General features: G+C 42.6%; 1 protein-coding gene across 4 annotated transcripts in view; it reads left to right on the top strand.

The window, feature by feature from the left end:
• grik1 (glutamate receptor, ionotropic, kainate 1) overlaps window positions 1–13,865 on the top strand; it is a 273,219-nt gene that overhangs the window by 188,750 nt on the left and 70,604 nt on the right. For all 4 annotated transcript variants that reach the window (XM_002939147.4, XM_031896577.1, XM_004912164.3 and 1 more), the window contains exon 6: window positions 499–672. In XM_002939147.4, coding sequence (XP_002939193.1) covers window positions 499–672 — 174 coding nt within the window. The remainder of the gene's footprint in view (window positions 1–498; window positions 673–13,865) is intronic.

Genomic DNA, 13,865 nt, shown 5'->3' on the forward strand with positions numbered 1-13,865 from the left:
CTTTGGTCTCCATCTTGTCTTTCAGTCCTGGAAGGTGGGGTATTATTGTTGAAGTAAAGAATAAATTCACGTGGTTGACTAATTATGACTCAATTCATTTATTATCAGTAGAGGGAGGAAGTCTTAAACACTACATTTGACCTAACTCCAGTCAAGGATAGGAACCATAACGTGTACCCTTACCTTTTAACTAAAATAATGTTCTTGTCCTTACTGTGTTCTTGTCCTTACTACAGAATTAGTTAAAAAATCTGTTTGGGTAAATACTCCTATTCCTTGAAAAGAAGAGAAAGTCCCCTGTGTATCTAAATGTTATGGGTAACTGCATTGGCCTCATTTATTTGTTTGTGACATTTTTTTAATGGTTGATTCAAGGGCTACTTAGGAGAAAATGTATTTGCTCCCATATTATATGTGTCTCCCCATATTATTTAAGAGATAGATATACACTTTTCACACTTGATTTTTTTTCTCACCTTATGGCATCTTCCTTCACAGGATTTATTTGCTCTAGATCTGGAACCATATAGATACAGTGGAGTTAATATGACTGGATTTCGGCTTCTCAATATTGACAATCCCCAAGTATCATCGGTGGTTGAAAAGTGGTCCATGGAACGTCTGCAGGCACCACCCAAGCCTGAGACCGGCCTTCTCGACGGAATGATGACAGTGAGTCAAATTTCAAAGCTCACAGAAGTTCTAAAGCTCAGTATCCCTCAGTCCTACAACCTGAATACATTTTATGCTCAATGAATTTGTAACTTTAGTTAGTAAACTAGTTAGTAAACTATTAAGGTGGCAATACATGGGCCGATTCTAGCTGCCAATATCAGCCAGATGTTGATTGGGCAGGTTTAAAAATTTAGTCAGATCGAGGACCGCATCAGCTCATTGATGTGGTCCCTGAACGATGGATGCCTATAACCGTTGTTCTAATTCGATCGTTTGGCCCCAGGACCGAATTAGCCTGAATTATCCCGATATCGCCCACCAATAGGTGGGGATATCGGGAGAAGAGCTGCTCACTTGGCGACCTTGTATGGCCACCTTTACTTAAAGGAGAACTAAACCCTAAAAATCATTGTTTTATATACTGAATATTGCACTAGCATAATGGTTCAGCATCTCTATAGCAGCAATAATCCGGGCCTTCAAAGTTGCCACAGGAGCTCCCCATCTTGGATTCTGTTAGGAGTGTCAGTGGCACGTACATGCTCAGTGCACTCTTGGAAGCTGTTGAGAAGCTAAGTTTGATACAAATTATGAGGTTTACCTGTAATATAAGCTGATGCCACAGTAATAACTATTACATTTACATGCTAACTGGACTGGTCTCAGTACTGCCATGTACTTTATGTACCTTAATGTCCTGATATTTATATTCTATAAACAGTATGCAGTATATTGAATGCATATATATTGGTAGCAAAACAATCCAATTGCATGTTAGGTTATGATCCTCAATGGAAAGATCCCTTATCCAGAAAACCACAGATCCCAAGCCTTTCCGGATAATAGATTCTATACCTGTGTTAGCTCTTTGTGCACTTTCATTTTATACATGTTATTCATTTGTGCCTATCTGACACAGTCAGCAGTGAATTAAGTTGCTGAGAAAAGGAAAGTCTTGTGATGTTGCTCTGCTTAGAAAAGGAAATCAGAGAGCAGATAGGAGTCATATGATGTTTCTCTGGTCAATTCTAAGCAGAGCAAAATCCCAAGACTTTCCACTTCTTTTCCACTACTTTTAGTAACAAATGGCCATATACACAAACGGTGGCGCAAACAATATGGTGCATGGTGTTTTACCCCTTAAAACTTGGCTGTTTATAGAAAACTCCAATTTAAATAAATGCTATTAGAATAAAAAATACTATTCTGAGCATTTCTACCAAAAAGTTCTATCATTTGTGTTTAAAGGCCAAACACCAGAAGGCGGTACATTGGAAGTAGTTTTTCTTGAACTAAAAGATATTCCAACCAAACAAGGTAAATATATACAGTGGAGGAAATAATTATTTGACCCCTCACTGATTTTGTAAGTTTGTCCAATGACAAAGAAATGAAAAGTCTCAGAACAGTATCATTTCAATGGTAGGTTTATTTTAACAGTGGCAGATAGCACATCAAAAGGAAAATCGAAAAAAGAACTTTAAATAAAAGATAGCAACTGATTTGCATTTCATTGAGTGAAATAAGTTTTTGAACCCTCTAACAAAAAAAGACTTAATACTTAGTGGAAAAACCCTTGTTTGCAAGCACAGAGGCCAAACGTTTCTTGTAATTGATGACCAAGTTTGCGCACATTTTAGGAGGAATGTTGGTCCCACTCCTCTTTGCAGATCATCTCTAAATCCCTAAGGTTTCAAGGCTGTCTCTGTGCAACTCTGAGCTTGAGCTCCCTCCATAGGTTTTCTATTGGATTAAGGTCCGGAGACTGACTAGGCCACTCCATGACCTTAATGTGCTTATTCTTGAGCCACTCCTTTGTTGCCTTTGCTGTATGTTTTGGGTCATTGTCGTGCTGGAACACCCATCCACGACCCATTTTCAGTTTCCTGGCAGAGGGAAGGAGGTTGTCGTTCAGGATTTCACAATACATGGCTCCGTCCATTTTCCCGTTAATGCGAATAAGTTGTCCTGTGCCCTTAGCAGAAAAACACCCCCAAAGCAAAATGTTTCCACCCCCATGCTTGACGGTGGGGACGGTGTTTTGGGGGTCATAGGCAGCATTTTTCTTCCTCCAAACACAGCGAGTTGAGTTAATGGCAAAGAGCTCTATTTTGGTCTCATCAGACCACAGCACCTTCTCCCAGTCACTCACAGAATCATTCAGGTGTTCATTGGCAAACTTCAGACGGGCCTGCACATGTGCCTTCTTGAGCAGGGGGACCTTGCGAGCCCTGCAGGATTTTAATCCATTGTGGTGTAATGTGTTTCCAATGGTTTTCTTGGTGACTGTGGTCCCTGCTAATTTGAGGTCATTAACTAACTCCTCCCGTGTAGTTCTAGGATGCTTTTTCACCTTTCTCAGAATCATTGACACCCCACCAGGTGAGATCTTGCGTGGAGCCCCAGAGCGAGGTCGATTGATGGTCATTTTGTGCTCCTTCCATTTTCGAACAATCGCACCAACAGTTGTCACCTTCTCTCCCAGCTTCTTGCTAATGGTTTTGTAGCCCATTCCAGCCTTGTGCAGGTCTACAATTTGGTCTCTGACATCCTTGGACAGCTCTTTGGTCTTTACCATGTTGGAGAGTTTGGAGTCTGCTTGATTGATTGATTCTGTGGACAGGTGTCTTTTATACAGGTGACTAGTTAAGACAGGTGTCCTTAATGAGGTTGACTAATTGAGTAGAAGTGTCTAACCACTCTGTGGGAGCCAGAACTCTTAATGGTTGGTAGGGGTTCAAAAACTTATTTCACTCAATGAAATGCAAATCAGTTGCTATCTTTTATTTAAAGTTCTTTTTTCGATTTTCCTTTTGATGTGCTATCTGCCACTGTTAAAATAAACCTACCATTGAAATGATACTGTTCTGAGACTTTTCATTTCTTTGTCATTGGACAAACTTACAAAATCAGTGAGGGGTCAAATAATTATTTCCTCCACTGTAATTTCCCACCATGCCCGGCCTGGCAATCTGTGGATTCTGGCAAATGCAAGGGGCCCACGCTGTGTGTCCCCCACAGGGGAACCAGCCTAACCCCCCTGCAGGGGCCCTCGCCACCCGCCCCGACGTCCTCCCCTGAGCGCAAAACTTACTTTCAAAGCATCAGGGGAGGGTCATCGGCGGCCAGGGGAGCGGCAACTGGGAACGAGTCTTTTTTTCCCCGGTGCCCCGGCGGCCCAGTCCGACCCTGCCAGAGGGGCTGCTGTAAGATGCCATAGACACTCACTATTTATTGGGCTGCTGGGGGGGCTGTTTGGGCCTCTGTGTACTTGGAATGCCAGGACCCAGGCCCAGACTGGCAATCTGTGGGTTCAGGCAAATGCCAGAGGGGCTGCTGTAAGATGCCATAGACAGGCACTATTTATTGGGCTGGTGGGGGCAGTTTGGGTCTCTGTGTATTGGAAATGCCAGGGCCTATTTTGATTCTCAGTCCAGACCTATTTCCAACCTTCCAATCATGTTTAATCATAGCTGTTCCTTGTATCCGTGCCTTACAGTCTGGGTACATTTAGCACGAGAGCTCCTAAGTTAGTTATACAAACATGCAAAATATAAATAATTAGTACATTTTTATATTGCGGCAAAGCTTTAAATAAATAATGTGCTCATCCCTGATGATTATTATATTACATAAAATAATTACCCTTGCTTTACAGATGTGTGTCGAAAAAAATCACACTGTTGACAAAAAGACAGATTTAGCCTGAGGCAGGGGAAAAAATAGCAATTTCTAATTATCAAATTCTCATTGGAATCATTTTCCCTCTAGTTGCCACGTTATGAAATTACCTTCGCAGTATAAAGAGAGAGTAATTGACTGAACGATCACACAGGAAGCCCGCGTTTTGTGTTCTCTTATTTTTCATTGTCAAATGTTCGACCCGATGCCTCGGAAACACTTTTATAACTGTATTTGACTTACAAAGAGTAATTTAGTGTAGCCTTAAGGTGTTCCCCTTTATTCCTTATAATATTGCCAGTCTATGTTGTTACTTATGGGATATTTAGGATATGCAGGGCCAGGAGCAAAGAGCCAAGAATGGCCACAATCCGCCATGTTCATGTTAATGGCACTTTGTGCCCTGCACATAGGAGAATTGACACAGGTCTCTGCACTATGTTTAGCCTGTTTTTGGCAGGGCTGTATTCATAAAAGGAGGATAGGGGAGGCATGTAAGAATCCCCCTCCAGGCCGCTGCCCATCCCTTACCTGTCCCCAAACTGGTGCACGGTGCAAGTGTGTAGTTGGTCCCCGGACGGAAGTGTTTATTAAATCTGCAGGTTGCTCCCCTTTGTGCTTTAGTACTTCTGCCATCTCTGAAGATGACTACTATGGTCTTACATGAATTGTATAGGCAGCCCTATTGACCAATTACTATATATATCATATATAATACAGTTGGACCTGCATTATTTCCTGTCAGCTGATCTCTGAGGGAGCACACAGCCCATCCCTAAATGGCGGCTCAAGGGAAAGGATGTAAAAAGGGCGATATTTACTGATAAATTCCAGTTTGAAAAGAACAGGCCACTTAATATGATATAAACTATCTACTGGTTTAGTATTCATTCTGGGGGTATAGTTACCCTAAGAGACAGAGAAGTATCAGTTGGAACAGTAAAAAGATGATGATGATGATGATGATGATGATGAAGATGCAGGTTGAAGAGGGCTCATTTACCATCACAGGCAAAGTTGTGGTTGCACATAAATGAATGCATTCATTGCACCTATTGGCAGCATTTTATTCAAGGTTTTTGCTTCCAGACCTGCTCATTCCAGTTCCCTATAAGTCGCACTTGGCGCTGATGCATCCGTCCCTCCCATTACATATTGCAGACAAGTGCGTGTATAAAGGCAGAGGAACCCTGGCACTGGGCTACCAACTGGTTCCGACTGCTGTCTAAATACATGCAGCAGACTTGTGCCCAAAGAATCAAGTGCAGATGTCATTTTGACCCCAACCACCCAAATCTGCTGCATGTATTGACTCAATAGTCAACAGATTTAACAGTGAACCAAACAACCATTTATTGGCTCAAATTATGGCCATGTTGAAGCTGATGGTAGCCCCAGGGTTCCCCGGCATCAATACATTCATTTCAACACAATTTGGAACAGGAGGCAGGATGGATGCTCCACAGTGAGTGCAACTATAGGACAAGTAAGAACAATAAACAAGTCTTCAGATGCACCTTTAATGAATGGCATCAATACGCTCAGTTCATTATTGCACAACTGCAGCTGCTGTGGTAAATGAGCCCTAATATGTTCCAGTATTTTAGATATTTTAGATTGTAAGCTCTACGGGGCAGGGACCACCATCCTCTTGTGTCTTTGACTCTTAACTTATTGCAACTGTATTTATCTGTATTTATTGTTGTACTTTGTATTTACCTATTATTATCTTAATAACCCCGTTTTTATTAATGTATCCTACTGTACAGCGCTGCGTATATAAGTAGCGCTTTATAAATAAAGATATACATACATACAAGGAAGATGGAGCTGTTATTAGAGAGACAGGATGGGTTGGCCTAATATTCAAATAGATCCGGATTCGGCACAGGGCTCATATCAAATATAAATATAATTTCATGAGGCAAACAAAGGGTTTATCTTTAAGGTATTGCAGGGGTCCTCGTGCCATCTGGATTATAGGCTTACACAAGTGAGACCCCCTCCATGTACTATATTCATTCCAAATACTGTCAGTAACGCACAGATTTATCCCTCCTCCCCAGCTTGTAATGAACAAACAAAGTAACGAGGGCACAATTACAGCATTATTTCTGCTTTATGAAATGTCACCTTTTGTGTTCATGTCACAAACGTGTGCTGAGCTGGGTTGCACCGTGCTGGGCTAATATGCACCGCTGTCTCCATTCCCCATTCCTGGGCCATAATAACACTGTAAGCAACATCTTCCCGTCTAATGAGTCATCCTTGCATTAACTAGTCTTTCCCCAACGCAGGAAACATCAGGAGGGATTCAAGATAAACGTTGACAATTACGGCATTATTAAAGCTCACTTTAGTCTAAAACAAAATGTAATTGTTAGTTCATGTATTCAATTCAAACTAATAACCAATAAATAATGAAACATTGGGCAATTCCCCTCTAGGGGGGCCCCAAACAGCTCCCAGCCAGAATGTCAGACAGTATAATACATTTATTATTAAAATATACATACAGACCCCCGGTGTACTCTGCCTAAGAGAAGGTGAGGTGCCAGTAGGTATGTTTATTTTTTAAAAATATTCTGAATACATTTTTGTGAATAATATTTGAGCTACAGGATATCTTCATTGTTTGGTTTTGTAGTTGCCCCTTGGTTGTAACGGCTATGGCTATAGATTATAGACAGGGGCGCTTCTGCCATTAGGCAGTTGAGAAACTCGCCTCAGGCGGCAGAAGCGCCCCAGTTACCAGGGGCAGCAAAAAGCCGCTCCTGGTAACTTTAAGAGCCGAATTTCCGGTTTTTAAACCGGAAATTCGGCTCTTCTAGTGCAGAGAGCGCAATTGCGCTCTCTGCACTAGCGATCTCACCGCCCCCGGACCCGCTCCTGCGCTCAGAAGGTAAGCGCTGGGGAGCGGGGGGGGGGGGGGGGCGGCATCCAGGAGCCGCCTCAGGCGGCGATATGTCCAGAATTGCCCCTGATTATAGATATAGGGGCTAGTGATGAAGGAATCTGTCCCATTTCAGCAAAATTTCGCCAATTGAAACGGCGAAAAAGTCTTTTTTTTGGGACATAACCAATTTTTGTTGACACTGGTGATTTTTTTTTGATGCAGGCGACTTTTATTTGACGTGCATCATTTTATTTGTCGAAGGCGACAATTTTATTTGACACAGGCAACAATTTTTGGACACGGGCGACAATTTTTTGCTGCGAGGCGAACTTTTACGAGGCCAAATGTTGGCGCCCATTTCACGAAACAACCTGCAGATAGTGAAACGCTGAAATTTGCCGCAAATCAATGCCTGCAGAATAATTTTGCCCATCACTAATAGGGGCATATTTATTAACAATGGAGATAATGGAGCCCATAGTAATCAATCAGCAATTAGATTTGAATGGTCACCTACAAGTTAGCAAAAAAACAAAGATCTGATTGGTTTTATTTCACATTAATAGGTTTTTTTTTTTACTATAATATTTGTGCCACTGTGACACATGACAACATTTTCTAAATGTCAAACATTGTTATGACGTAAATATTTAATCTGTAAGAAAGACTTGAATCTAAAACATCAAAAAAAAAGGGGAATCAAAGCAAAGTGGATATGGGGAGGGTGAATTGTTAATTTTTGAATCTTAGTTCTTCAGATTTGCTAAATAAATTGTGATTGCGCTTATGTTTTTTATAATCCCTATAGTGACTGAAATTATGAAAAAACTCTGGTAAAACTTTATGGCATTCATTTGTGAGAAAAGACTAGGGATGAGTGAGCTGTCTTGTTTCGCTGTGAAATTCTCTAAACGACAAGAAAACGGCAAAAAATCCGTGAATGCATTGATGCACGATTTATTTTGTCGCCCGGGCCCTTTTTTTTTTGTTGCCCTCATCCATGCCCATTTTATCACAGCCAATTTGATGCGCCTATTTTGACGCGCCCGCGCCCTATTCAACGCGCCTATTTTGACGCGGTCGCGTAAAAAAAAAGGTGTGGTTACATCAAATTAGGCCCAATCACATCCAATAAAGCCATCAAAATAGCTGCGGGCGACTTCAAAAAAGTAGCACGGCGCCCATGTTTCATGCATTTTTCGCTGTTTCACAAACTTTTCCATAATTTGGCTAATTTTTTGGCAAAGTGAATGGGACAGATTTGCTCATCACTAGTTGACTCATTTCTACAGCACTTTACATTCATTATACATCATTCCCATCAGTCCCTGCCTCAGATGAGCTTACAATCTAAAGTCCCTATCACATTCCCATCAGTCCCTGCCCCAGTGAGCTCACAATCTAAGGTCCCTATCACATTCCCATCAGTCCCTGTCTCAGTGAGCTTACCATCTAAGGTCCCTATCACATTCCCATCAGTCCCTGTCTCAGTGAGCTTACCATCTAAGGTCCCTATCACATTCCCATCAGTCCCTGCCCCAGTGAGCTCACCATCTAAGGTCCCTATCACATTCCCATCAGTCCCTGCCCCAGTGAGCTCACAATCTAAGGTCCCTATCACATTCCCATCAGTCCCTGTCTCAGTGAGCTTACAATCTAAGGTCCCTATCACATTCCCATCAGTCCCTGTCTCAGTGAGCTTACCATCTAAGGTCCCTATCACATTCCCATCAGTCCCTGCCCCAGTGAGCTCACAATCTAAGGTCCCTATCACATTCCCATCAGTCCCTGCCCCAGTGAGCTCACAATCTAAGGTCCCTATCACATTCCCATCAGTCCCTGTCTCAGTGAGCTTACCATCTAAGGTCCCTATCACATTCCCATCAGTCCCTGTCTCAGTGAGCTTACCATCTAAGGTCCCTATCACATTCCCATCAGTCCCTGTCTCAGTGAGCTTACCATCTAAGGTCCCTATCACATTCCCATCAGTCCCTGTCTCAGTGAGCTTACCATCTAAGGTCCCTATCACATTCCCATCAGTCCCTGCCCCAGTGAGCTTACCATCTAAGGTCCCTATCACATTCCCATCAGTCCCTGCCCCAGTGAGCTTACCATCTAAGGTCCCTATCACATTCCCATCAGTCCCTGCCCCAGTGAGCTTACCATCTAAGGTCCCTATCACATTCCCATCAGTCCCTGCCCCAGTGGAGCTTATAATCCAAGGTCCCTATCACATTCCCATCAGTCCCTGCCCCAGTGGAGCTTACAATCTAAGGCCCCTATCACATTCCCATCAGTCCCTGCCCCAGTGGAGCTTACAATCTAAGGCCCCTATCAAATTCCCATCAGTCCCTGCCCCAGTGGAGCTTACAATCTAAGGCCCCTATCACATTCCCATCAGTCCCTGCCCCAGTGAGCTTACCATCTAAGGTCCCTATCACATTCCCATCAGTCCCTGCCCCAGTGGAGCTTACAATCTAAGGTCCCTATCACATTCCCATCAGTCCCTGCCCCAGTGGAGCTTACAATCTAAGGCCCCTATCACATTCCCATCAGTCCCTGCCCCAGTGAGCTTACAATCTAAGGTCCCTATCACATTCCCATCAGCCCCTGCCCCAGTGGAGCTTACAATCTAAGGCCCCTATCACATTCCCATCAGTCCCTGCCCCAGTGAGCTTACAATCTAAGGTCCCTATCACATTCCCATCAGCCCCTGCCCCAGTGGAGCTTACAATCTAAGGTCCCTATCCCATTCCCATCAGCCCCTGCCCCAGTGAGCTTACAATCTAAGGTCCCTATTACACACTATGGTCAATTTAGTCAGAAGCCATTTAACCAGCCTGGGTCCCTGGTAGCACCATAAAGTAGTTTTACATGTTTCTCATTTCAAATCTCTATTTTTTGCCCAACTTTCATTTCGGCCCTATCTGATTCACTTTTTCTTTCAAGTAATAAAAATGCATGAAATCCTATAAATACAAATTTAGCAGGAGTGACTATTTTGAGCTTTGAGAATAAGTCATGTACAGCTTTTGTCACCTAAGGCTCTAAATCTCCAAGTTAATCCCATTTCCAATTTGCCATTATCTGCAACAATATTTATTTGTTTGAGAAAATCGCTTTATTTCCAACTTCCATAACCTCGCCGTATTGATTACGAGTTGTGGATAAATTCAAATTACATTTGTCTGCCAAAAAAAACCCCTTAACTCCGTTAAGAAAACCGCAGACCTTAAATTTACCTTCTCCGGAAGAAAAGGAGAAAAGAGATCGGGGAAGAGAGAGAAAGAGTTGCCCTAACTTTAACTCGCAATGGAAATGGTTAAGAATTGAGATTTTTTTTTATTATATTTCATTTTCTACCTTAAATCCTCCAGCAAAAGTGAGATTGAGATAACAGAACTGATATAAATCCCCTGAAGTCTTTAATTAACTGCTGTCCCTCTCGCAGAAGTTATTTCAGGATTTTGGTCAAGTTTGTTGACACGACTAAGGCTGAATATAGTGTTATCTGCCCGGGCTTTGTGTTTATTGTGTAGACTTTCCTCTCCCAGTTGCACACAATTAGCTTCATATATAACATACATCGTTATTTATAGGAATATTTTTCTAATCAAATATTTTTGTTATTTAAGATGAAAAATGTTGGTCCTCTTCGGTTAATCAGTGGAAATGTCTTGTGTGCTAAATGCTGACTTAGTTTGTTACCCCAACTGTAGAATTCGGGGGGTCGCTACAGGCTATAGATATGTCCCTATGTTGATTTCCTGCAGGAGTTGCTCATTTACTAAGTGACCTTTGTCTGTTGTCCTTTTTTTGTTGGATTCTCAACAGCTGAAGAGTAAAATCACTGTTCTAGAGCAGTGTTGTCCAACTGGCGGCCCGTGGCCCCCCTCTGTGTGGCCCCCCACCTGTCTGGCTGCTTTAATGCCTTAACTTTGTATTAGCTTTAAATGGTATCAGTACTGAGATTAACTGGCCCCCTGCATGGTTCTCACCTCAGATTCAGGCAGTAATCCCCCTGTATTGTTTAATCATGTAATCCCCTGTGTTGTTCACACCTTTTTATCCCTGCATTATTCACCCCCTGCAGTGTTCACACCTCAGGCTCTGGCTGTAATCACCCACATTGTTCCCCTGTTCACACCTCAGGCATTGTTTGTACTGCCTGCCTATGCTGCCTGTGTATAGGCAGCATAGGGTAGGCAGAGTATGGCACATAGGCAGAATAGGGCAGGAAGGGTTTGAATTCTGTTTTTGATATCAGTTGCTATGTTTGACATAATTAACCTGAAATTTAATGATCTTATTAATTGTTTCTTACTTTAATCACTTTGATTTTACTAAGGTCATCGCTGTGGGGTATTATGACTTTTATCTCATGTGCTTATATATTTATTATTGATCAATTTTACTGTGTAACTTTGTGTGGCTTGCTACATTGAACTTGATTGTATCGAATTTTCTCCAACTGTTTAAGAGTTAAATGGGCGGTACTGATGTCCTGCTCATCATCGTTATGTCACTATTTAAATGTTTTCTTGCTTGTGTTTGTTATGCCTATGATTAAGTGTATATTTACACGAAACGCGTCAGGCGTATTGGTTTTAAATGGAGTAATAAAAATCGAGTTTTAAGCAAGCCGCTGTGTCCGGTGCATTTGGAGCCCTTTTGCATATGCAGGAAGGGTATGGCACCCACAGGCAGCATAGGGCAGGGAGAGTATGGCACACACAGGCAGCATAGGGTAGGCAGAGTATGGCACACACAGGCAGCATAGGGCAGGCAGAGTATGGCACACACAGGCAGCATAGGGCAGGCAGAGTATGGCACACACAGGCAGCATAGGGCAGGCAGAGTATGGGACACACATGCAGCATAGGGTAGGCAGAGTGCTGCCTGTGTGTGCCATACTCTGCCTACCCTATGCTGCCTGTGGGAGGTGAACCTGGCAGGGGTTTGTTCTGGGAGTTTGTTAGCAGTTGGAAATAGACATTAAATGGTCCCTAAGGTGTGTAATTATATGCTGGGGGTTGCTGTGCTATCCACAGGGGAAGAGGCATATGGATTTAAGGGTATGTCTAAATATGACATAATATAATTCTTTAACATATGAATGATGGTTGATATACCTGCAGCGACCATTGTGATAAAATGGGTGTGGTTTGAAGTGGACGTGGTTTAAAATAGGGGAGTGGCCAAAACTGGCTTCCATTAGCGGCCCTCCACCATGTATGCGAGAGAAATTCCAGCCCTCGGCACCGCAGAAGTTGGACAGCACTGTTCTAGAGCAATCGTAGGCCTTCAAGCGGTCATCATGAAAGAGTGATGCTGAGTAGTGATGAGCGAATCTTCATGAACCTTTCAAAAGATTCGCAAAACAGCGAAATTGTTGCACGGCAAAAAAAAAATTGGCGTCCGTGACAATTTTTTTGACGCCCGACAATTTTTAAACACACGACTATTCTTGTGACAATTTTTGGACGCACGACTATTCTTTTGACGCCCGGGACTATTCTTGTGACCATGTTTGGACGCGCGACTATCCTTGTGACAATTTTTGGACGCGCAACTATTCTTTTGAAACCCGTGACTATTCTTTTGATGCCCGCGACTATTCTTGTGACAATTTTTGGACGCACGACTATTCTTTTGACGCCCGCGACTATTCTTGTGACAATTTTTGGACGCGCAACTATCCTTGTGACAATTTTTGGACGCGCAACTATTCTTTTGAAACCCGTGACTATTCTTTTGACGCCCGCGACTATTCTTGTGACAATTTTTGGATGCGTGACTATTCTTTTGACGCCCTCGACTATTCTTGTGACAATTTTTACGCCCGTGACTGTTCTTGTGACAATTTTTGGACACGCGACTATTCTTGTGACAATTTTTGGACACGCAACTATTCTTTTGAAACCCGTGACTATTCTTTTGACGCCCGCGACTATTCTTGTGACAATTTTTGGACGCGTGACTATTCTTTTGACGCCTGTGACTATTTTTGTGACAATTTTTGGACGCGTGACTATTCTTTTGATGCCCGCGACTATTCTTGTGCCAATTTTTGGACACGCGACTATTCTTTTGATGCCCGCGACTATTCTTGTGACAATTTTTGGAAGTGCGACTATTCTTTTGACGCCCACGACGCCCAATTTTTGGATGCCAGACATGGATTTGTTTAGTAGTGATGGGCGAAATAATTCGCCAGGCATGGATTAGCTGCAAATTTCCGCTTTTCGCTACTGGCAGATTTTTTTAACAAAACAGGCGACAAAATTTGCAGCAGAAAAACAATTGTGGCTCGCGTCAAACAATTGTTGCCCTTGTCAAAAAAAATTGTTGTGCGCATCATTTTTAGTGTTTCGCAAATTTTTCGGCGTTCAAAGATTCACAAATCTTTTCAAAGTTCCGCAAATATTTCGGTGAAACAAAACAGGACAGGTTCACTAGTGCTGAGCTTCGGTTATATTATTAGAATTTTGTGAACTTTTTCGACGTTTTGCGAATCTTTTGAAAGATTCGCAAATTTTTCGGAGAAACAAAACGGAGCAGAGTCATCACTAGCGCTGAGCTTGGGTTACAATCTGTTTCACTGGGCCCTTTT

This window comes from Xenopus tropicalis, chromosome 2 (genome assembly GCF_000004195.4).
Source record: "Xenopus tropicalis strain Nigerian chromosome 2, UCB_Xtro_10.0, whole genome shotgun sequence".
Lineage (NCBI taxonomy): Eukaryota > Metazoa > Chordata > Amphibia > Anura > Pipidae > Xenopus > Xenopus tropicalis.